General features: G+C 37.8%; 1 protein-coding gene across 2 annotated transcripts; it reads right to left on the reverse strand.

Annotated features, from left to right (window-relative positions):
- Window positions 1-8,142: 8,142 nt before the first annotated feature.
- cryzl1 (crystallin, zeta (quinone reductase)-like 1) lies at window positions 8,143-25,705 on the reverse strand. Of its 2 annotated transcripts, XM_059029094.1 has the most exons (15): window positions 25,635-25,705; window positions 25,438-25,535; window positions 22,797-22,918; window positions 21,000-21,077; window positions 20,085-20,157; window positions 16,680-16,724; window positions 16,314-16,382; window positions 15,207-15,340; window positions 13,850-13,961; window positions 12,733-12,753; window positions 11,414-11,512; window positions 10,417-10,535; window positions 10,049-10,154; window positions 9,532-9,577; window positions 8,143-8,758 (listed from the first exon to the last, which is right to left on the reverse strand). In XM_059029094.1, the coding sequence occupies exons 3-15, from the start codon at window positions 22,860-22,862 to the stop codon at window positions 8,659-8,661; spliced, it is 1,068 nt and encodes a 355-aa protein (XP_058885077.1). In that variant the 5' UTR covers window positions 22,863-22,918; window positions 25,438-25,535; window positions 25,635-25,705; the 3' UTR covers window positions 8,143-8,658. The 2 variants fall into 2 exon arrangements, with proteins under 2 accessions (XP_058885077.1, XP_033866417.2); XM_034010526.3 differs by lacking the exon at window positions 12,733-12,753.
- Window positions 25,706-25,713: the final 8 nt, after the last annotated feature.

Consider the following 25,713-nt stretch of genomic DNA (forward strand, 5'->3'; position numbering starts at 1 on the left):
CAAAAAAATAAAGTGTGCAACTGCAAGCCAGACTGACATCCTACTGCTGCAAGTAGAGTTCCATCTATGGCTCTTTAGTAAGGAACAGGCGAGCATACCTTCACCTTTTCCAGGTTGGTTAGCAACACTGTCATTAAAGGTTTTGCTTACAAGATCTGAGAAAAAAAAAAAGCTTTTCTGGGGATTATGTGAATTATTTGATACTTCTCACTTTCGCATTTTCTTTTTGAACATCTTGTTACAGCCAAGCAGAGACTTTCCCGAGGATTCCTCAGTGGATGGTTAATATTGTCATTTGACTGACCTGCTCCTAGCAGAACTAACAACACCAATTTGAACTAAAAAGTAATCATAAAAATGGATCACGCAGTTCAAGTTAATTTTGAAAGTTGTTCTTTTGTGAAAAGCACAACTTCTTTCTGCATCACTCCCCCTATAGCAAACTTGTGCAGGGATAGAAATAAGATTCCCATTGCATAACAGTTTAATCAATTTCTGGTTTTACCAGTTTAATAAGACATCTGACTTTGTTACATAGACACTGTGATGGGTGGAACATCTGTGCTAGGAGTGGACAACCCTGGTCCTGGAGAGCCACAATCCTGCAGGTTTTCTGAGTATCGTTAACATCAATGGCTAAAGACCTGGAAAAAAAAGTTAGTGTTGACCAATTAAGAAAATAATTGGTTCAATTAAGTAATGGAGAACAGGTGGAACGAAAACCAGAAGACCCTGTGGCTCTACAGGACCAGGGTTGGCCACCCCTGAGCTATGCAACATAGCGAGTGTCGTTCTTGAAATTGATTTTGAATAGATATGTGGAATATGTTTTTTTTTATTATTTATTTATTGATTTATTTTTCTTTTCAACTGGTGGTATGACTATCAGATTTATGTATCGATCTGATGATTTATTTTTTGTATTTAGTGCTGTGCATCTGGGAGCTGTGCTGCTGCATTGGTGTGAAAGGGGAAACTATTTTTCCTTAAATGAATAAAGAAATCATAATTTTACACTTCACACATAAGAACTTTACTGTATTTACCCTAGTTTATATTGTCAGATATGCAATTGGTAATGCATAATCAACACCTTATTTATAATTGACAAGTGACATGTGACTTGTTTGCCTACATGTTAGTCACAGTTTTAGACTCTTGGTTTGACATTCCGATTTTACAGTTTGGATTTCCCTCTCTCTGAGTGGCTGAGAGGTGGGCCTTGGGGGATTGCTGAACCTTTAAATAACACTCCCTCAGATCTGCCCCTCTAAGACGAGATACGAGCTACCGGAAGCGCTGTTGCTGGACCGAGCACAGCCAGAGAGGATCAAAATAAAAAGAAAGAAACAAAGATTATTTTTTAGTAGTGGGGAAAAGACTTGGCAGAACCCCGGAGAGTATCCGCCTAGGTACTGAGGGACCCAGTGAGCGTAGGACGGAGACCCGGGCCGTGCGGGTAGCGACGGTCGGGGTGAAGCTGCAGAGTGCAGCATTTTGTAGTTTTATTACTGTGTTTTATTTTCCCTTTTTCTTTCACCTTTTGGCATTTGTTATTATTATTTTCAAAGCACCTGTGAGTGCAACCTCATTCGTGAACTTTTTACCTGTGTTGGTATTCCCGTGGACCTGATTACCGTTGTGTGCCTGAGCGGTGTTACAAATAAACTTCTGTCTCCTGTGTGCCAGTGAATTGTTCACCACCCTTCCACAGTTATATATATATATATATACCCTTCAAAAAAAAGAAACGCATAGCAGATATTTTTTCTTCAATCTCTTAAAAATGCAACAAAACTTGATCAAAAGAATTGTATTTTATTTAAACACGTTTTGCTGACAGTGTCACATTGTCAGGATCGAAAACCCATGATGTACGTCAAAATGACAAAACACACGAATATTCCCCAAATTAACACCATTTGCTTAAGACTTGCAATATTCACGTGCATTCACTGCAAGTGCAACATGCCGAGATGCGGCTATAAAAGTGGAGGGTTCTCAGCTTGCATGTCTTGTTGGTGGTTGCTGTAGACACATTTGAAGCCTAGACTTACCGAGGCTCAACGGAATAATGCTACTGGACATTTGGAAGCCGACGAATCTCAGTCTGCCGTGGCATGGCGTCTGAATGTTTCCTAGAGCACTAAAGGACAACTTTGGCACCATGGAGCAACGTGGAACAACTCTTAACCACCCAAGATCAGGTAGATTTATATGCCTACGTCATTTACGTGACAGGTTCACCATTGCAACCTCTACAACATCTGCAGTACCAGGAATGCGTAGAATTTCCGACCAGACTGTCAGAAACGGGAGGCAGGTATCCGAGCAAGAAGGCCAGTTAGAGGAGTTATTCTTACGCCGCAACATCATCGACTATAACTTCAGTGGTGTCATAATCACAGAGTATGGCCCATACAAAGATGGAGAAACGTGGTGTTCAGTGATGGATCCAGATTTATGCTTCGACATGCCGATACAGGTGATGTCATGAACATTTTGCGGTCAACTGTGTGCGACAGGTTGACAGATTTGGTGGTGGGAGTGTCATGGTGTGGGCGGCAATCTCAGACAGTGGCAGAACCAACCTTGTTCATGTTCAAGGCAACCGGACAGCTCAGCGCTATTGTCATGAGATCATACGGCTTCATGTGATCCCATTCATGAATCATCGTAACGTCATTTTCCAGCATGACAATGCACGACCGCACACAGCCCGGGCCACCACAGCTTTCCTCACTCAGAACAATGTTGAAGTGCTTCACTGGCCGTCTCGACTACCAGATCTGAACCCCACTGAGCATTTGTGGGACGAGCTTGATCGACGTGTGCGACAACATCACCCCGAGCCACAGACGTTACAATGACTTTTACAGTCACTTGAGCAAGAGTGGACTGCCATTCCCCGGCATGTTATCCAGGCTCTGATTCGATCCATGGGCAGGAGATGTCAGGCCGTCATCGATGCCAATGGTGGGCATACCTGTTACTGATTTCTGTTGACCTTGAACTTTGTTTGACCTTTGAAAGTGACTTTATTGAATGTCTTAATGATTTCGGTACAGGTTAAGGTTCTTTGGAACTATCTATTTTACTAGGCAAGTTGCCATACTAATGCTATAAAAAAAGTACATTCAAAACACCTATGCGTTTGTTTTTTTGAAGAGTGTATAGATTATATATATATATATATATATATATATATATATATATATATATATATGTATATATTCTGATGCACAATAAAAACGCAAGTTTTACAACAATAGCTCATTGGGCACGTACATAATGTTATTTACATTTGAAATAGTGTGCAGATAGGTTTGTTGATTGTTTGAGTAGTATTGTTCTTTGGGATAACAAAATACTGAGCTCAAGTCATGCGATTTCATAAAAATGCCAGGTGCTCAGTGTTTGGTATTTGAGTTGAGTTAAAATTGCCAAAATGAGTTGATTAAGAATCTGTACAAATAGCCATTCGAAGAGAAATTATTTTAATTAACACAAGAACAGCAAAAGATACAACCATGCCCCACTTGAGTAATGAAGATCGCCTGGTTGCTATCGGCATGATTGAAGGCGGCCTGTCTGTGAGAGAAGTTTCCCGGAGAATGAGATGTTCTGCTTCAACAATCAGCAGACTAGTCCAGAGAAACCAGGAAACCGGCTCTGTGAGGGACAGGCCACGTCCTAGAAGGCAGAGGGTCACCACACCAGCCCAGGACCGTTATGCTGAATGATGCTTTGTTTTCCGGAGGGGCGGTGGAAGAGTGATGATGTGGGGAGGAATCTCTTTTAGCACAAAAATGCCTTTGGTGCAGATTGATGGCAACCTTACTGCTCAGCGATACATTGATGAAGTCCTTGAGGCAACAGTTTTTCTGTTCCTGCAAAACAATCCGGAAGTGTCGATTTTCCAGCAGGACAATGCAAGACCACACAGTGCTAGGATTACAATTGCACAACTTCAAGAAAACAATGTCAAGGTCTTGCCGTGGCCAGCTTTTAATCCTGACCTGAGTCCAATAGAACATCTGTTGGACCAAATCGCCAGTGTCATCCACAGGAGACAACAGCGACCAGTCATCCTTTGCCAGCTGGCTGCAGCTGCACAGGAAGAGTGGCGGAACATCCCACAAGTTTATCCAGAGTTTAACCCCTATATATATATATATATATATATATATATATATATATATATATATATATATATATATATATATCTCTGAAGCGTTTTTTAGCAGTTGCTCAGTTGTAGCAGGCAGCAAAAAACGAAAGGCACAGGGCAGTGACGTTGGTTCCCTAGCAACAAGCCTCCTATGTTGGGAATGGGTTCTTTCAATGCAGTGGGTTTGTACATTTGAGAAAGGAAAGGAATACTCATGAAATTAGTTAGAGACTTCAGCTGATGAGAAGCAATTACCCTCAGCAGTACTAATTAAAACGGTATGCTGCTTTTTATTCGAAAAATGTGAAAAAACTATTTAACAAATTAAAAACAACATTTACGATATATTCATACCTGAAATGGAATACATACACTGCATTGGATTTCAGGCCTACCAAACCGTGAGCAGAACAAGCTGTAACATAATCAAAAATTCTGCATTCGATCAGGAAATGTTATGGCCGAAGGCAACTGCCGAAAAGACTTCTGACATTTTTTTCATCTAAAATTATTATTATTTGTTTATTTAGCAGACGCCTTTATCCAAGGTGACTTACAGAGACTAGGGTGTGGGAACTATGCATCAGCTGCAGAGTCGCTTACAACTACGTCTCACCCGAAAGACGGAGCACAAGGAGGTGAAGTGACTTGCTCAGGGTCACACAATGAGTCAGTGGCTGAGGTGGGATTTGAACCAGGGACCTCCTGGTTACAAGCCCTTTTCTTTAACCATTGGACCACAGAGCCTCCTGAAATTGTACTTAACGATTACAAACTGACTAGAAATGCTAATTAGCTGTGTTCCTATTTTGAAAATTACAGTTTTCATTCAAGAAATCCAATTTAGTTTTGAAAACAGTTACATATTGGTGGGTGTGTGCTTTTCAGTTTTATTTACACTACATTACAGTGGTAAAGCCCCCATTGTGATGAATCTGAAGGGTTTAAATAAATATTAGTTAAAAAAGTAGTATGAGAATGCTTGCGTATGTCTTTGTAAGCTATGTTGAAATATGGATAGGTGAGTCAGCGCTGTACAAGGACATCACACTTTGGCTGTGTGTGCGAGAACATCTTTTCATACTTTGTTTTCTTTTAAGATGAATATACGTTCTGCTGCAAGGACACACTATTTTGTCTTGTTTGTGCATTATTATAAAAAGCTGTACCTTGTAACTACGTGTCAGAAAAGCATCAACAGATTGCCTGTGAGATGTTGTCTCTCCAGATATCTGCTTGAATAAAACTAACTTTGTGATCATCGACTCTTGGAGACTAATTTTATTATTATTATTATTATTATTATTATTATTATTATTATTGTGCTAAAAATCTTTTGATTCCTGACTTCCATTTTGTTTTACTACAAGTTTAATTTTTTAATACACCTGTTAAAGTACCAAAACTAGAAATAAACACGCCGGGTATTTAATTTAAAGCAGTTTAACTAAGTTAGGTTGTTTTTTTAAGTAAAAAGCGTTGGTAATCAGCTCCAATGTTTTTGGTCATCTTGGTGACTCCATCTGACAAGTTTTATTGCTCTGTGTTGAATGTTTTTTGTTTTTTTTCACAACACAAGGACAAAAAGTTACCTGGTACTTGACTTTAGTATACATATTTAACTAGAAGCGTACTCTTTGGAATGTCCCCTTTATGACATAGGCCCAGCTCATAATATATTGTAATAGTGCTACATGTGACATCATTACATGGGTAAAATGGAATGTTATTGTTTTCTGACATGGATTTCGAAAGACATCAGTATTTTTCTTACACAACTGCAATGGATCTCCCTGTTCAACCCTCTCGTCCAGCCTGGGCCCGAGTGGGATTTGAATTTTTTCCAGAGGAAGTCATGACTGAATTCAACATGGAGTCTAGTTTACCTTTGAAGCACTATATGAGGAAAAGAATGGAACTCATGCAGGAGTGGACTCTGCACATCATCGCTTTAGCTATACTGATTGTGCTTCTCAGGTTCTGTGTGAAGTTTCTTGTGAAAATTAAAACCATGACCACTGAGGTAGGTCCTTCCTATTCTATGTTGACCAACTTCAATGGCAGGTCTGTGGGAGACTAAGGGCAGCAACAATGGCAAGCGCCTTTGAGCCAATGGTAATACAATAGCATGACCCAATAAACACTTCTAATCCATTTTATTTCCATGCTACATACCACTGCTGTACCAGGCAATCGCTATAGAAGATGATTTGTTCTAGTTCCAATGTGTTGTCTATGCTGATAGTTTTTTGGTCAGCTAATGGTTTATCTAGTTATTTCCAGGGTAATACAAAACTTCATAGCCTCTTATTTTTGTTGACAGAAAGAATGTTTGAAGATATGTAGGCCTTTGCCCACTGCACCAAAGAAAAGAATCAATAAACATGTATCCAGTGATCAGATCAACTTGTCTTCAGTTGCGGATCAGATCCTTTGCAGGCTTAATGCACTGCAAGCACGTTTGCAAGGAAAAGGAGTAAAGGCACAGTTTTCTAGAAAACTGATCTGAGGTGAAAAGTATTTTATTTGCAGATTTCAACATCTGCTGTGGCAACGAGAAACACCTTATAGTGTAATCCAGCTTGCATCTGTGCAGTGAAATTCCTGAACAATCTTCCCGAACTGTAAATGTGCTTGTTTATGTATTTCTTTAAATGGAACTATTCCACAATCGTTGTGGGGTTTGTGTGTATTAATATGTACAGTATCATGAAATATTACTAGTGTCACAAGTGACCCTCAAACCCAAGATATTGGTTCCTTTTGAATGGAAGGCCTATACAGCCAAAGTAACTGGTCCTTCGATAGGTGGGGGGTGGGTCTCCACTGATGATGGAGACGATACTGAGGCTCGGGAACCCGCTGATATAATTTTTTTATTTTTTTTTAATTCTGGCCAACTCAGATAGTTAGGATGGAAGGAATACCTAACAAAATAGCCCTCTGGGATCAAATTGAAATGTATGAACAAAATAGTTCAGTCCAGAACCATTACTCCCTTTGGGAAACTCTCTGAAAAGGGGGATGCAATTCCATGAGCTGTGTTATGCATAGGAACAGTGTCTGGTTCTTTCAGAACTACAAGAGCAAACCAATGAATAAGAGTAAAAAGGGGAGTTAGTGCCAAATCAAACCAACCAGTATGTTCACATTTAAGTACTTCTATTATGTGTCCACCAGGGGGCCTTCCAAGCATGCAATGCTACCCTGTGAGTAACTATGACTGTTCATTGGCACATGCTGTTCTATGTACAGTGACAACAGTAAAGTGTGCTTCAACAAGTTTATCCTTTCAAATGCGGCACACAGTTATGGTATAGGCTGGCATTTTACACAGGAGGTATAACAGCAGTTGTTATTTATTTATTTATTTTACTTGAAACCTGTACTTTTTAGAGTAAACTGAGCTTTGTACAAGTTTTGACCAAAATCTGCAATTTTTACTTCAGTTTCACAAATACTCAAACTCATGACGCTGACCTTTGTATTAATTTAAATATTTACGAATGACAGCATGGAGCGTTTTTATATGGAAATTGTCCACTTTCAAGATGTATAAGTCAGTGCCACCCTCTGATGCACCATGCCCTCATGTTTTGGCTTGCTGTCTGTTTACAAACTGCTGTGCATTATTTCAAGCAGTTATTTAAATGATAACTAAATACATTTTCAAAGTATCCAATGACCTTGAGTCATTGGTTGCCTGTTTTTCTCCCTATCATGGATATCTGGTGGTAGCTGTGTCCTGTTCTTTGTGTGGAGATACAAGCCTGATCCTTTCAGTGCAGGTGACACCTGTATGTCCACTGCTGATAACAAAGCAGCCAAGACAACCAGAGGTGTTGCCATTTTTACATGCATACTGGATTAACCCAGTAAGAGCTTATTCTGTTGTATGCCGATGGTAATCAAAGCAGCAGCTGGATACTGACAAGGGTTTCTTGGTGACAGGATGAAGTATGTGCAGTCAATGAAGAGGTGATTATTCATACTTTATTACATGTCTGAAAACACTGAAAGCATTTCAATTCATTAGATCTAAACTTTGAACATTGGAATGTATAGACTAGGTACTGGAGTGAAAAAAAAAATTCTCAGCAACGATAAAGAAACTGAATATTCTTAAAACACTTAATAGTATAAATCTGTAATGCGTACACTATGTACAGTTATGATTATCTCCAACAACGTATTGATCATTACTGTATTATGTTTTTAACCTTTTTTTTTAATAACTTATAAAACAACATCAAAATGATAAAATACCAATTTAGCCAGGTGTACTTCTGTGCTACGTTGGACCACTCTAAAAGGCAACACTACAATATGTACAATACTGCAAAGAATGATTGTTTTGTTTGTAAATGCACACTCTTTACACATGTTACAAACACAAGGACTTAAAAAACGAGAGATGGCTTGTACAGGCATTTTGGATCCAGTGGAACAAATGCACGTTACCACTGATATTCACTGAAACCAAGGCTTCACAGTTGAATAACATGTCTCTTTCGGACTTGTTTCTTCTGAACCATTTCCATAGAAACAGTAGCTTCATATAAAGGAACAGGATTGTCCAACTGTGGCCTGAAAGAAAGCAAACAGTATCAAGTGACTCCACTGTGTGCAGAACCAAAAATGCTCAGCAAATATTAAAGCTCTATTAATTACCACCATTTAATCAGAAGGCGCTTACCATAAATTAATTAGGCAGCTATCAATCTTTCTATCTATCAATTTCATTTCTTACCTAAACTGTGCTATGACTGACAAAATTAAAATGCCTGTACGTACTGGGTCTTTAAAACCCTAAAGCTTTAACACTATTACAAATAGTTCACACAACATATAAAAACGGTACATCTAATATTATGCATTAATGGACCATTTGTTTTCAAAGGCGTTCTACCAAAATGCAACTTGCTGCATTTTTTGTTGAAGTAAATTAATAATATTTTTTTACAAAACTAAAATAGCATCAAAGAACAAACACATCGGTTGATTTAAGGACTCAAAAGTGTACCTACATTGTTTGTTGTTACAACATTAACAGTTTATTTTTCTTTTACAAAAAAGTGCAAATTGCCATTGGTTGAAAGACCTTGATGAATTTGACACAATATGTACCTTTTACTATGTATTATGTACTGAACCCCATGAGAGGGTTGTTTTTTCAGCTATACAGTAGCAGCACACTGATATTTTTTCCACCATTTCTTCTCTTTTCAGTACTACCCTGCAATTTACTCACAAACGTTGTCCTACAGGGTACAGTACTGGTATATCAATTTTATAGGCTGCTGATCTTAAAGGATGTACTTTACATTCTTATTTTCATCCCCATAAACTTTGATATTTACCTGAAGATCCCACTGGATAGCTTTTCAATCACATCCTTCATAATATCTTTGTGCATTGTGAAGGCAAAGATTGTATAGAACAGGGCTTAAAATGTGGCATCAGAAACAAAACAAACAAACAAACAAACAAACAAAACAAACATAATGAAATATTTCCATTTTGATTCAATTTCAGGTGTGCATAATCCCAGGTTCAGGGTTAGTTTCATCCAGTTAAAAATCACCATTAATTACCAAAAGAAGAAATCGTGTTACTGTCAGACAATTCCTAATTTATAAAACATTGCACTGTCTAATCTATTGGCTAATTTTGGTGGAGAATGACCCGCCACACAGTCCTTTACCAGAGAAGTCACATACTTTACCATGTCAATATCGAAGACTACAATCTGCTGAACCAAAAGCCTTGGAATTCAGCCTGTATTAACTCTCCTGTTCTAAAAACCTCTGCCTTGTGTCTTTGTGTGTGTTCTCACTTCCGGGACAGAGTTGATATCCGTGTACCAGGAAAGGATACGGAGATACTTTCCCTGATGAGCGCTTGACATGTTCCACACCTCGTCATTCAGGAAAGACACTGTGGCTCCTTTCAGGAAGAGGCTACGGCTGTCCGGAGGGTCCAGCTTTAAGAAAGGAAAAAGTAATTAATCCAAGCAGAGCCCAGGCCAGTTTGGTCTCGGGGTATCAGCAAAGGTTCATCCAAAAGTTATTTTCCCTGCCTAGAACATTCTTCAGCATAAATAAAGCCCCACTCAAACATCGTGTTTTGTTGAATCAGAGAGTACTGTAATGTTCCGACAGCAAAGCTTTAGTTTGGCAGTGAAATGATTCATGATTTCTGTTTGCCACAGTATGAAAGTGATCCCGTTCAAGACCAAACCATACCTGCAGGTTTTCCTCTGTAGTGACCCAGTGACCACCGACAGCCAAAAGTGTGATGATGTCATGTTTGTGTGGCAGGAGCTTCTTTGAAGTTGATTCATCTTCTGTGCTGTAGAGCCTTACTGTTTAAAAACAAACACAAATAAAAACACTCATGTTTGTCCACTTTTCCTGTACAGCACTTGCTAATGCTGTAATACAAGTTATGTGGTGTATCTCCTTCACAGGTTCTTCATTATCCGAAAGCACTTTACGATGTGGGGAACAAAATGTACTATCAAACAAACAAACAAACAAACAAACAAACAAACAAACAAACAAACAAACAGAAAAAGGAAAAAATAAACCTAATTATTTGGGGTTTTGTTCAGGTAGTGATGGAAAAGGTATTATGAACAAGTTCATTTGGGCTTTGGAACACACTCAAAATGGATGCTAAACAGTGAAACCTACAACCTCTTAATAACATTTATCAGAGGGTAACACTTAATGTAAACACAAAAGAATAAACATTTCCTGTCTTTTTATGTTTCTGCAGCCTTCCTCTTATGTTGCAATGACTTCTAACTCATTCTCAACACGGTTACTGGTAGCAGCAGACACACACTGAAAGTCCAGATTGAAAGATAATTGAAAGATTCCTGTCTCAGTTTACACCCACATTCTATATCTGTAGCTTCAGTGAAACTAAATACCGACACAGTTTCAATTAATAAAAAAGGCCCTTAGTATCCCAAGGTTATGAAAACCAACTTCACTGACAAGTTGCTTTAGCAGAGTATGTAAGATCCCAGGTAGAGAACCAGTATTAATACATTTAATGGCATCAACATTCATATCTGTGACTGTTTGGATCAACGTACATTACTGACAGACAGCGCTGAAGAAGTTCAATGGGAGTGTCAAGTAAGGGTTGCTTTCACACATGGGTTCTAATGGGGACAAAAAAGATTCTAAAGTTTAAACTGAACCCGGCTGATTCTTCCCCCACACCTCTCACCTCCGGCGTCAATGACAATGTCCACTCCCAGGCCCCCTGTTTCCTCCAAGCAGCTTTCCACAAGGTCAGCTTTCCCATCCGACATGTTAATTACCCTGACTGAGGGAGACAGGAAAGTCTGTCAGATACACTCTGCTATCTGCTTTTTTTTTTTTTTTTGAACTAATATGTAAAACCCATAGAGCACTGTATAGAGTAAGGACCAATGATAAGTATACTCTATTAAGACTACTCTGTTTTATTTATTATATTTTGATTTGAGTTAAAATGTACTATCTATATTTTCTTCTTGTTTGAGATTTTAAACTCATTTCAAGATGTCAAGATACTATTTTTGAAGGGTCTTGGTTGCTTTAAAGAAAACTATAGTGATATAGTCTTGAAACTGGTCAAAAAGGGTAAAGGCCCGGTACAACAGGATGGGTAGATTTGTGTTGAGGGCCAATACAATTACCCTTTACAGTGACCTTCATAGGAAATGATAAAATACCAAAACTGAGATGTAACTAATTGTTTCCATTGAGTCAATTTCTTCATCTGGGGTAAATGAAGCACACAAAGGAGAGCGTCATCATTTTACATACTCTTTAAGTCCCAAAGCTGACTAACAAGACTCATTATGTAACTCAGGTTGCACCAAATTTTTTGCAAGGGTACAGGGAACTCAAAGTAACATGCTGGCAGGTGAAAACATCGTAGAGGGACATGTTAAAATGTTTGGCTTTTGCAGGCTGGTAAAACCACACACAAGCAGACAACCATATTAAAAAAAAACAAAAAAAAAACAAAAAAAAAAACAGTTCATGATTAAGAAGACATATTTTTGGATCTCTATAGTGAATGTGGTGTAACGGTATAGATTATAGGTTGTGTTTTCCTGGTGATCTAAGAAACTACTGGGAAGGTACATCTGTAACATAGGAGGTCAGGGCTGGTCTCTAGGTTAGATCCCAACACCACTGTCTACTATGCCAATATACTGTATAACTGGGCTCCATTTGCAGTGAATAGAGACACGTCTTTATATTAGTCAACTCAGTCAGCTACAAGAGAGTTCATTACATACTCTCCACTGAAATATAGCTTGCCCCAAACCACATGTCCCATTGCCAATGATACTGAAATTGGTACTTGGTGCATGACATGAGTATTATGAAATGTAATTACATCGAATGACCTTCAGAGGTCAGGGTCTTAATTTATTGGGTACCACTGTAAGAATTGGAGGTAGGTAAAAACACAACCTGCTTAAATTACTTTGCAATCCCTACATGTATGATGAGCAGTGTAAGCTAAAGACACTTCAAACACATACTTACCCACTAAAGATTCCCGGATGCCTTTGTGAGTCGCAGTGGCAAAATCGAAAAAAGAAAATCAATAAGCAGAGTACAGATATAGTGCCCGGGTGATACACGTGCTGCACAGAACACGATGATCCCCTGCGTGCAGAAATGTCCACTGAAAAGTGTAATGCCTGGCATTCTTCTAATTTATTTGCAACGGCAAAAAGTTGTAAGCATTTTTATAATTAAAAACTGAAAAATAAACTGAAGCTACAAATTATTTTATGAGATTCTGCAGTAGGAGTAAGTAACAATAAAATCGCTAAAACACACCACATGCTTTATGATTTCCTTTTTTTTGTAATACAACCCTTAGCTGTTTACCCTGGTGATGTAAGGCTACCATAGAGTCTTTTTGAACAGCCTATTTGTGTAATTTTATTGCAGGTTATATGTTTATTATCTTCAGCTGTCAACAAACTTCCTTTTACTGCAGAGCAGCATACTCCCTCTGTTCTCTTTTGCCACCATCACTCTTCCTGAAGCCATTTTACACTGTGACCCAGTGAATATTTCTGCTGCCTTCTCGTAAACTTCCTTATGTAAATTGTATCATTTTTGTCTTTTCAACATCAGGTTTGGCGGAGGACAGTAATTGAAGATGTGTTCATCCACAGCAGTAAACCACCCACACCTGTTTCAGGGGTTATGAAACAGACCAGTGGAACGCTTTGCTTCCCAAACAGTCTACCGATTCTCAATACAACACAACGAAATTCCAAATAAACACAAGAGAATCTGGTAGCTAGTTAACAACACTTTGTCCGCACACCTTGATTTCGTTCTGACCATCTAGCTCCTTGTTAGCACATTATTTGCCCCTACCATGGAGATTTTTAAATATTCTCATTGTTATATTGGTATAAAAAAAGTGCTTCTTACCTTCTGTTGCAAACTTACTTTTGCTCAGCTTCCATATCTGTGCTAAATTTGAAGATGTGATTTGGGTTAACTTTATCTGTACCATTTAGGATCTTTCTGGTGTGACTTTCACTTTCTCACAATCCATCACTGCACGAGCCCAGCTTCACAGTGAGCGAGCCCAGCTTATTTTGTGTAAGCAAATCAGAACAATAAAGAAGCAGCTTACCTACTGTAGGTCTCAGCTGCTCCAGGTGATGCATGTCTTCAAGGCACAGGGCAGTAGACAGCACCCTGGCACCTCTGTGATGAGCCAGCTGTACAGCTATTGTACCAAATGGCTGGAAACAATGAGGAAGACGATTTGTGTTATCAACCCATTCTGATTATGGACATGCAGCAGTAACGTTTCAGTGAATTATTCACTGATACTGTAAAACAAACTGTTAAATAATGCAATATTCAAATGTTTCATGGCCATTAGACCCACCAAGTCATTAACTGACCCATGCAAAAGGAGAGGTGCTTTCAGCCAGGATATGCAAAACTCAAATCCTCAATTACAGTTCGATTTTCCTGGTGCACTGACTCAGTGTATTTTAAGTTAAGGTACTTAGGGCTAAAAAAAATAATTCAAGTAAATCAAATATGTACTGCCAGCACTTTGTAGATCTCAAATGTTCCTGTATGAAATATACACACGTCATGGTGAACGTGCATTAGATTTTTAATGGTATTTTTTCATAGCTATTAGTGAACAAAAAATTGGCATGCCTGTTGCACTCATTTGAATTCTGCACTTCTGGTCATGAAGGAAGGTAGTTAACATTAAAAATGTGTGAATTGCTTCTGGGAGTTGGTGTTCTTGCAATAGGAAAAACAATTGAGAATTTTTTTATATATTTCTCAAGAAAAAATAAATAAATACATGAACTTGACATTTATTTCCTTTACAAGAGTTGGTAACTGAGAAGGCAAGTCAAAGCTTCATGTATAACATTGAAATAACTGCACTGAAAAACAAATAGACTTTATAGGAAAATGCGAGAAATGATGGCAATATACACTTGGTAAGATTCAATGCAATTATTTGGTTTATTTTTTATTTTATTTTAAGACAACAGTTTGGCTACAACTCAGTTTGACAATTCACTTTTTTATGCATTAAATGTTCTCTCTTGAGGGTGTCACCCAAGCACTAAAAATATCCTTATCTGGTGGTAGTCATTGTGTTGCAACATTATCAGCATTTTTACCTCTGGCTGCCAGCTGCAAACTGCAATTTTTTGCTAACATTTTCAACAGAACAGCTCAGGGCTTGGCTGTATGGATACCATTGGTGTGTATGAAATTCATGTAGATCCATTTGCACCAGATCATCTAGTAAATGAATAATATGGAAATACTGAATGTGCCATACTGCGTTTAATCCAATTGATTATTTAACCTGGAACCAGCTATTTAACCAAACAATATTATTACGGGAAACCCCTTTTTAGATCACTTTTCTTTAATACCGGTAGTTGCAAAGAGTTTTGTGAATCCCTGTTAAATACCAATGCCCTTAGAAACTAGTGGATACCTACACTTGCTCCATCCAGCACTAAGACAGTGTTGCCTGCGGTGATGCGAGACAAGACATGCAGGGCTGTATAGGAGCGAACTCCATCACGGATGGTACCAGCAGCCTCCACCCAGCTCACCTTTTCTGGCTTAGGCACTACAGAGGAGAGACAGCATCCGTTCTGACAAATACTGATAGGCAAGTATTCATAATTATTAAACCTAATATAAACTTTGTCAGTTCCATTAATTCCCATCATACACAGGGATAAAAATAAGATTCCTATCGCATAGCAGTTTCACCCATTCCAGGTTTCACTACAAGCTTGATTAGCCACAGTGTATTGGTAACAAGCTCAGGTGTCTTATTAAACCCCTAGTAAAACCAGGAATGAATCAAACTGCTATGCAATTATGAAATTCAAGAACGAGGAAAGGCCATTCGGTCCACCTATGCTCACTCGTTTTGGTGCCAGCATGGGAGTCTTCTTTCCATACAGAAGAATACATTACATGTTTTAGCAAATCAGGTGTAGCTAAAAGAATAGCTTGCCCTGCTCAACAAGAGTCTAGAACAGTTTCATGGATATCCAATTAATTTAATACATCAAAACATAGCACATGTAGGTCATCATACTGTATCGCAATCAAATGATGTAATTTCACAAACACTAAACCTAAGTATAAAAAAACGAACAGTCATTTCAGGTGTTACTTTGAACTTCAATTTAGTTGTTCCTCTCTGTAGTTTTCGTCAGGTGCTACTTATTAAGCTCAAGCTTCTATGCAAAATACATTCGTATTTCCATTCCAGTAGAATCCCAGTTCACTCATAATTACATATTATAATATTTGAAAAAAATTGTATAAAATCTGGAGTTTATCAGATTACAACGAAACGCAAGGCGAAATGTCTGTAGGAGGCTAGCAGTTTATGATAAATGCTTGGTGAAGACAGACAGACGAATACAATCAGCACATTAGGGTCCCTATTTTTTTTTAATGAGGAACCTCATCAATGATTTCCCCTCAGAATTTTATCTGCAAGAATTTTTTTTTTTGCTATTTTCTTGACTTACTATATTCCTGAAAACCCAATGTCCCAGTCATCACTCAAACACACAACTTACCTAAATGATGCTCTTGGACCAAAACCACATCACACAGACCAGAAACTTCAGCATCCAGAGGTAAGATTCCTGTCAAGATGTAACTGTGTGTTATTGCTGAGGATACAGCTCACACAGTCAATTGTAATGACTAGGTATTCCTTTGTATTTTTTCTATAACTTGCAGTCTATCGCTCCGAGGCCTCTTAGAATTATAGGCTTTTGATAAAAAGAATAATAAAAAAAAAAATTGAGTTTTTCAAAATATAAGTGATCTAACTGCATACTACTCAAAGTGTCCCTCTATTGCCATAACTGTTTTCTGCTTGTGTGTTCATGTCCTGTCTTCCACTGTACGGCATTCTGACTATTTCCAATGGAACTTACCAACTACCTCTTCGTCCGGTTGAAAGAAGGTTACCTTTGGTCCCACTGAAATAGATGTAGAAAGTGTAAGTGGAAGGTTCCAAACTACCCACTTTGGTCATCTGCTTCGCGTTGTAGGACGTTTTGGTTTTTATATAATATATGAAAATGAATACATTCTGCTCATTACAAGAGCTTTTTTTATTTTTTTAAATGGCTGAAATGGTAAATATTGTAATTTTTGGGAGATAATGCACAACCCGTGTAGAACTGAGCCACCTTGGGTTACAGTGCTTGTATAACTCACACTTTATAGGGATTCCACTATATACTACTGAAGGATGCAGGTTCTACTCTACAATTATTGGAGAGTGACTCTCTATTCGACAGTCCAATGGAATGTAGATTATTTGCCTGCAAAGCTAGTTTCCATTTTCTGTATACCTTTGAGGTCAGTAATAGGATTCTCAATAGTATTTTAGCACAACAGAAACAAGCGGGCAGAGAAAAGTATTCGACAGAAACCTAGCGGAATAAACTGTATGTATTGCCATCACTGAACAAAAAACAACAACAAAAAAAAAAGAACAGGTGGGGAAAAATTGACAGACTTTCAACACTTTAAGGAATCTAAAAAAAATACAATGTTTAATTACAAAATCTTTGTGATCAAAATTGTAAGTCGATTGCCACACAGTGAGAAAGTGATACAATTTTGATGGATAAGAATCCAAATTGTATCCAACAGCTCATCATACTCATTCATGTTTAAATAACTCAGAATTGTATCTATTTGCTTTTCTAGATTTAAAGGGGAGAAAAAACAAAACATATAATAATAATAATAATAATAATAATAAAAATAATAATAATAATAATAATATGCTGCTTGTCTCAATTTAAACAGAAGTAAAGAATGGAACCCCCTCCCTTTTCATTACAGATCTAAAATTGCTCATTGAGGTTCACAAAGTGAATGTTAGTTTTAATTTTAAATGTATTTCCTTATAACTAGGGCGTCTGATTTTCGGGTTTTTACCCAATTTAACCCGATTTCTCTCCCTGAATAGGCACATACTGTATATGAATAAATGCAAGCACAGTTGTCTGTGATTCAAATGCAACAGAGCAGAACTGGCGCCGATGACGGTAAGCTGATTTATCTATTAGAAAAATGTGGCTTCTTAGTGTAATATATTTATATATTTTTTATTTCTAAAAATTACAGCAATATAGCTTTAAGGTTTTTGCTTTTTTTTCACACTTTTCTTCCCAGTTATTTGTTTTATGACTGTGTTTAAGCCAAGAGTATTTAGATGTAACAGTTGATCGTTTCTCTTTGTAGAACAGCATGGAGTACAGTTGTTTAGTTTTCTATGTTCTGTGTGCAATTATACCTGCAACTCCACTACAAAATAAAACTTGATTGGAATGGAGAAATGCCAAATATATACAGTGTGTGTGTGTGTGAGAGAGAGAGAGAGATGTTGTCAAAAGTTTGCATAACCCAATGTGTGGAAATATACATACGTTGGGGATTTAAACTGTTGACGACAACTTTGTTGTCAACACTTTGCGCCTAAGCATTTGTTTATTTCTTTCTAAATAAAACCTGATTTCTACCTGAATATTTATTCTTTCTTGAGTATATATTTAAAAAATCCACCCGATTTCACCTGATTTTTTCATTAAATAATTCTACCAGATTTTTACAAAAGCATTCACCCGAATTTGGAAAAAAAAAATCACCCGAAACTCAGACGTCCTACTTACAACTAAACAAGCACTGCTTACAGGTTTATGCATGCAGTGCCTGTACTGTGTGTACATCTTGTCTAAACATGCCACTGTATCTTTTCGTGTAAGGCTTTCTTATCTCCAGAAACTTTTTAGTCATTAAATAATCACAGTTCTTGAAATTACCTGGCTGTCCACCCATAAAACTCGCCGAAATAAATAGGATTGAATCGTATTTGTGATTTTTGTCATGCAACAACTGACCAATCAGAGAACAGCTTTAGAGCATATGGTCCAGCAAGATGAAGAAGTATCCAGAATGACGGAGGAAACAATAATACAGTTGAAAAAATACCCAGCGCTTTATGACAAAGGTCATCGCAATTATGAAAGATACAGATTTGAAAGACTTCGATATGGGAGTCCATTTCGAAGGAACTTGATAAGCCTGGTGTAACGGGGGAGATCTGTGATGACTATCTGGTGTGTCCGTAGCAGTCTTGCAAGATCCGCCTGTCAGTCATGGCGATGACACGGAGAGGTGGGGAAGAGGGTGTGTTGGCTTTCCCTCTCTCCGAGTGGCTGAGAGGCAGGCCTTGGGGGATTGCTCGGCCCATAAGAACTGCGCTTGGTTGTGCATTCGGGTGGCCGTAATTGGAAAACACACAGAGACACTAGCTGAGAAGGCCAGTGGTTGGAGCGAGCGACCAAAACAGGCACGCACGACTGAAGAAAAAAGCCAGAAAAAAATAAACTATTTTATTAAAATCTCTTGTTACGTACCCAAGGGGACGTGTGTAATGATAGGGGAACCTTGGCCACCCCTGTGTATAGTGCATAACAGCGTAGGACGGAGATCCTGAACTGACCGGCTTAGCGGCAGTGAGGGCACTGCGTAAGCAGCACCTTTATTTTGTAGTTTTATTACTGTGTTTTATTTTCCCTTTTCATTTCGCCTTTTGTTTTCATTATTATTTTGAGCACCTGTGAGTGCGCCAGCTTTTAACTGTTTTACCAGTATTGGTATTTCTGTGGTCCTGTATACCGTTGTCGGTACTCAGGCCACGGACAACAGCGCCCTCTGCGGGCAATAAGACAAACGTCTAAAATAATAAAACTGGGCACCAGTGCGGTGTTTGCAAATAAAACTTCTGTCTCCCTTGTGTGTCAGTAAATTACCCACCACTGTTCCACACCTGGTAGGTATGATTTATTGCCATATATGTTGAAATACCATCAGAGAAGACACTCACAATTTCAACATCATGTTGACGAATATATACTTTCGCAGCAACGTGTCCATACCACACTATACACACACATCTAATATCTAGAAACCACCAGACCACATTCTGTTAGCTTAATTCCTGCCTGCCAAATACAAACTAGATCCCCAAAAATAAGAGATTTTAGCTTGCAAGCTTGTGATTCAAGATGAGGGACAACACCTAAAACCTGACAATGCTCATCATCATCATGACAACTGTCAGGTATAATATACTAACATGAAAAATAATGATCACGTAACGTGAAAAACAACGATCACAACAGTAACTGCAATAGAATTTTTTTACAAAAGGAATTTAAAAGCATAAAGTGACGGACATTGTATATGATTGTTACAACAACAAATACACAAGTGAGATATTGAGGAAAATACTCGCCAAAAATGAAAATCCTTTGACTCACCTTCAAGGACGACTCCAGCAATTTCTCTTCCAACCGGCACTACATCTTTTTGTAACTTAAGGTCTGCCAGGAGCTAGGATAAGAAGAGAGGTTTCAGTGGTGGGATAACTGGTTGTTATGGTTGTAAAAGGTCAATACTCAGAATGTTTCTGAGCAAGCTGAAAGAAATGATTTAAAAAGGTAAAATCCCGTAACAAAACGCCTTTCTACTAGAAGGCGTTTCTCTGGCTAACTTTTCTATACAGACATAAGTGATAAAAGCTTATCAGCTTAAAAAAAAAAAAAAAAGTTCAGTGCTCCATAAATTCTGCCTTTCAGCTTTTAAAAGGTTCGTACAGTATATACCATATCCAATTAAAAAAACACAAAAGGCAGATTTACTAAGCTTTTCCTTCAGAGAAAAAAATAACAACAAGGTGCAAAGGTTTACTAATTCGGCACATTCGTGTTAATTTGTTTTCATTATTACATATGAAAATACATTTTACTTTAAAATATTATTTTTCTTCAACAGAAATGCACTCTTCTTTAATAGGCAAATCTACAGAGCAACGACAATCAATCATTCTAAAAAGTACACCCTTATAATGGATATCTCCCGCCTCTTACTTCTATCTCATTCAAACGTCCTATGTTGTTTAATTCTTATCTCCAGTGCCTGCTCCCATTACATGACTGACAGTGCGAGTGGTCCTTGTAATCCCCTTGGCCAGGCCTACACTCCCTCATGTATGTCTCCCCCTGGTCCCTCACTCCCTGATAGTCTATTTCCTGTTTGGAATCTCAGGTTGTTTTTAAACAGCAAGATATCTATTTTTAAACAGCTACTGTTGCTTTGTTAAGACCATGTATTGCAGGATTATGTGTAAGGCTCTGTTTACCAAGGTATACGTGTACACATAAACATATACATACCTTTGTATCCAGTGGACTTAGGGCACAGGCTTTGATCTGTACTTTGACATAATGGTCACTTACTGCAGGAGGAGGTTCCTAGGGTAAATTTGAGAAGGATTTGAGAACAACAGAAGTCTAGATGAAAAGAATATTGTCCACAGTCTTTTGAGCAGGGTGAAACAAAAAAAACAAAACAAAAGAAAAAAACTGATATATTTACAAATGTGTATGTTGTAATATGGGATGTGCACCATTGATGCAGTTCCCCTTTAAAAATATATAAAGGATATATTATCACTGTTAACACAAAAGATGCTCCTTCAACAATAAGGCTGGTACTTACTCTTAATGTTAGAAAGGGTAGTCACTGAATGCGTTCAATTTTTCTTAACGGTACCTGCTTTGCACAACCGTACTCTTGGTACTTGCAAGTCTTAAGTTGGTTAAGCAGATGTTAAAATGATCAAAATTGATAAAACATTTAGGAAACATTTTCGTTAAGAATAGGCCTAGTATTTACCTTAGCTGCACTGAAATAATAATCATCTGACTCCTCTAGTAATACTATATATTTAGGAAAACGAATGTTCTGCAGTCATCTTTAAACGATAACAATGAAGAAAAGTATTCTGTTGAAGCATTTCTCTATTTCAGCATTGTATTACTGTAGATTTTATGATTGAGTGTTCGAATTTATGGATGAACTGGCTGGTCTAATTTTTTTTTTTTTATATAGACTATAGAAGTGAAAACCTTTAGATTTTAATAGGCGCGTTTACACTGCCATTTCTGATCCGGATCAAATGCATCGGTACATTTGATCACGATCAGTGGTGTTGCGTTTACACATTTGATCAGGATCAACTTCCACGCAGCCTGAGAGCTTCGCATGCACACTTAGAGATTAAGATTTTAAGAGTTATTTTACCTATGTTATGTATAGTTCATTGGGGTGGGGGGGGGCAAAATTCTGTAGGTAGTTATTCAAACTGTTGCAATTGTGTTGGCAGGATAATAAAAAAAAATGAAGGTCCATGAAAAATGAAAGACATCAAAGTGCATGTTATAAAAAGACGCAAACAAAAAAATGACTCCTGGATAAACTTTTGTGCTGTGAAAGAAAGTAACTATGACTGTGAGAAACTATGATCGGATTAAATTGAAATGTTAATCGCAAATTACACACAATTAAGACAAAATGCAACCCCTCACTTGTTTATTTTTCCCACAGATCACTGTGATAATATCTTTTGTTAGTAATAATGTTTGTAGTAAGTAATATTATTTTGTAATGCAAGCAATAATAACAACGCTTATTATTTTTACAATACGACCTCAGAATGGAAAGTGGAATGGAAATATTGCTAGATTCATATGTATGCATATACACTGGAGGTAATGTTTCAGTCTGGCACCCGCCTTCAAAACAAAGGACGTCACTGCGCCGCAGTGCATGCCAGACTTGAGCCCGTCGAGCATTTAACCTGGCAAGATCAAATACTACCGATGCATTTGATCCGGATCAGAAATGGCAGTTTAAATGCGCCTAATGTTATTTTATTGTTACAATATTTCAGATGGCAGACACACACAATCAGACAGGCAGGTAGACAGGTACACCTGCACATTTCACAAAAACAGTAGGCCTTCATTTAAACAAACAAAAAAACATATGTTTTCCTATGCCAGAAATCGACTATTCATCAGTTTCATTCACAATCCATTATCAGATTCATTCACAATCCAAAGAGACTGGAGGAATTGTGTTGCACCCCCACCCCCCATCATCCCTTCTTTCTCTGACAAATCTCTCACTGTTTCTTGGATGACAAACTTCACATCTTCTGCAGACTCGCTCAACAGACAGTAAAGACCCTTCATTCTGAAGTGACAGTATCAATACAACCACGGCTCCAGAATATTCTTGAGAAACTGGACTGAAAGAAAAAGAAAAACATTGCATCAATACCCTAGGGCATTCATTATAGTGAGAAAATCAGGCAACACGGTAACTTGAGAGTACATACTGCTTGAAAAGATGAAACTATTCAACATAAGGACCTGGCATTTTAAAATACATGTTTCAGATTTACTGTAGTAATATTACAGCAGAACTGTGTTCTTCTAGAATCTACTGAATTGACATGGGTGACCTCAATATTGTTACGTAACACAACTTTCATAGTTGTAATGTATTAAAAGAAAAAATGAACATAGGAGAATACTAAAAAACAATGTGTCACGTTTCTTTTAATGGTGACAGCACTCAGTACACAAACAGCTTTGTAGAGTCTTCTGAATAGAATTTACAAACCCCAAATAACTATTTGAATAACAGTGTATCAACAAATCGGCATTAATAATGTGTAATAGTCTGCAGGTTTATTCCACTCCGGAATGCTAAGCTTGACTGGTTCCAGCCAGGACAATTAACTGGGATGACGTGAACGCATAACACAGGCATTAGTCAGCCAGCTGGCTCCCCATCTTGGAGTGGTGATATTATGAATACAGAAACAAATGGCATGACATTTTATTTGCAGCAGTCTTTACATATTGCAAAACTTCATGGGGAGTGTGTGGGTTTTTATTTTAGTCTTTATATCAAATCTGAAAATCTTCAGTTTGAACAATTTAACAACTAGCTAAAACACTGTTGTTTATGAGACGTGATGTTGTCTTCAGAGGGGCTAATCCTACAATGTTTGTGAATTTATATCTCACGAATGGTTGTGCAGAAAGATATTATAATTTATATAATCACTGCATGTTGATTGTCCAAGCTTTCATTCTGATCAGATTTCATTTTGGCACGTGTCACAAATCTCTGCCCATTTCGCTTTGTGTCAGTGCTCATTGGCTGATCATCGAGAGAAGACTTTAGCAGTGCGACGTGAAAACAGCGATATGGAGTAATTATAGTTAGTATGGAGTAATTATTATTTTCTTTAGTGCAGCAAAATAATAACTGAATATTCCAACAACCATAACTGCATGTGAATTTGAAGGCAAAAATCCACGTCAGTGTCTGCCATAAATTACATACTTGATAAATATTATCACAACGCGTTTTGCCTTGCACCGATTTACCACCTTGCCAGAATTTGCACGAAAGTTTCTAAAATGGCAAGTGATGTGTGGGACAGTAGGGATTAACATTAAAAAACAGGATCAACAAAGTGCTGCTTCAGATTTGGTAAGCGAGTCAGAATCGGGGGTGGTGAGGTGTTTTTTCTTTGTACAATGCTACTTTTATAATGTTTCTGCCTGAAAAATCGTTTTCTGGAATAGGCCATGATAATTCATCTACACAACACAACAGAGAAGCACACAGAATCTATTATTGTAGGATAAGTAATAAGTACAAAATAAATAAAAGAAACAGTGATATATGTTCTAGTCCAAGGCTATTATTGTAGCATGGCCAGGTCCTGTTGTAGGTGAGTACCCAGGGTCTGGAAAGTATGGGGATGATTTCAGAGAATACTATGGAGATTAAAATGGCCAGGTCAAGTACATCATTTTTCTAAGAGTAGTGCCTGTTCAATTAAAGATTAAAGGGATATTATAGCCCCATATTGTGCATTGTTTGACAGACCTTTTTGTATATTTTTTTCATAGCACAGTTGTTTTTTTATACAATTTTTTCTAACACCATCCCCTTTTTAGGCTATCTTGAAACAAAATGATCTCTTTACAGCAGTTACTGCTAATGTAATATTTCTTAATGCTTGTCATTTAAGGTTTAATTTAAGTGTTATATTACAGTACATGACTGAATTATACAAGCTTTCAGTATTTTCAGCTTTCAATGGTGAATTGGTTATATTTTATCAATTACTTTTTAAGGCTTATTTTGTATTCATAAATGTATCGTGTACCGATAGGTATACATTTTAAAAGTATTTATCGATTGGCACTCAAATTGTCTCCATTTTTAAAATGTTTACACCTGGGTGAGTACCTGCACTTTTTGTTGAGAATTTCACCCTGGGGTATAATGTAGGCAGTCGTAGGGAAGTAATGTCACGCCTTACTGGTATTATTATTATTATTTTTAAATACATTATGAATAATTAATCACCTGACCCATCCTAACGATAATGCAGTAACGTAGTCATTGCACTGCACTGAATCATCGACCTGGATTGTAACCTGCAGAGCCACAATGCAAGACTCCTGGGGAAATCTGGGGGAAGTACCGGTAACAGCACTGTTCAACAGTATGGTTACTTGTTGTAAAAGTGAAAGAAAACCCATTGGTGAACATTGCTCCTTCTTTAAGCGCAGTGCAAACCGCTGGGGAAACGTTGCCTGAGCTGCACCCTATTTGTCATATTCTGCATACAAACCAAGTGAATCATGCGTAAATGACACGATTCCCTTGGTACATGTGTAAACCAGGTATTAAAATTGACAGGCAGCATATTGAACACATCTAACTGAAAAACCCTACCTGAACCTCGCTCCTTCACAAACCCAAATCCGCACAAGACCCGCCTCAGAGGTCTGTGTACGGTTGTTGCTCATTCTCTCATTGGCCAAACCACGACTCTAAAGAGAAAAAAAAATACGGTAAACGAACCTTAAATTTGACTCATTCGATACTTCTATTGGTCAACTACAAGTCTCAATCACTGACAAAGCACTTACAAAAAAAAAGCCATGGTCTTGCGCAACCTAAATCTTACTGTTCTCTATGTATTGGCTAACTTTTCTGCCACTCATATGC

Source organism: Acipenser ruthenus, chromosome 8 (assembly GCF_902713425.1).
Source record: "Acipenser ruthenus chromosome 8, fAciRut3.2 maternal haplotype, whole genome shotgun sequence".
NCBI classification, from domain to species: Eukaryota; Metazoa; Chordata; class Actinopteri; order Acipenseriformes; family Acipenseridae; genus Acipenser; species Acipenser ruthenus.

What these genes read in the sequence shown, in the direction of transcription:
- cryzl1 (XM_059029094.1), bottom strand. Translation starts at nt 22,862, where the DNA reads ATGAAGGGTCTTTACTGTCTGTTGAGCGAGTCTGCAGAAGATGTGAAG. An exon ending in TAAGTCCACTGGATACAAAG is followed by an intron (nt 20,158 to 20,999) that starts GTATGTATATGT and finishes TTCTTATCCTAG; the next exon opens with CTCCTGGCAGACCTTAAGTT. An exon ending in TAGTGCTGGATGGAGCAAGT is followed by an intron (nt 13,962 to 15,206) that starts GTAGGTATCCAC and finishes CATTGTTTCCAG; the next exon opens with CCATTTGGTACAATAGCTGT.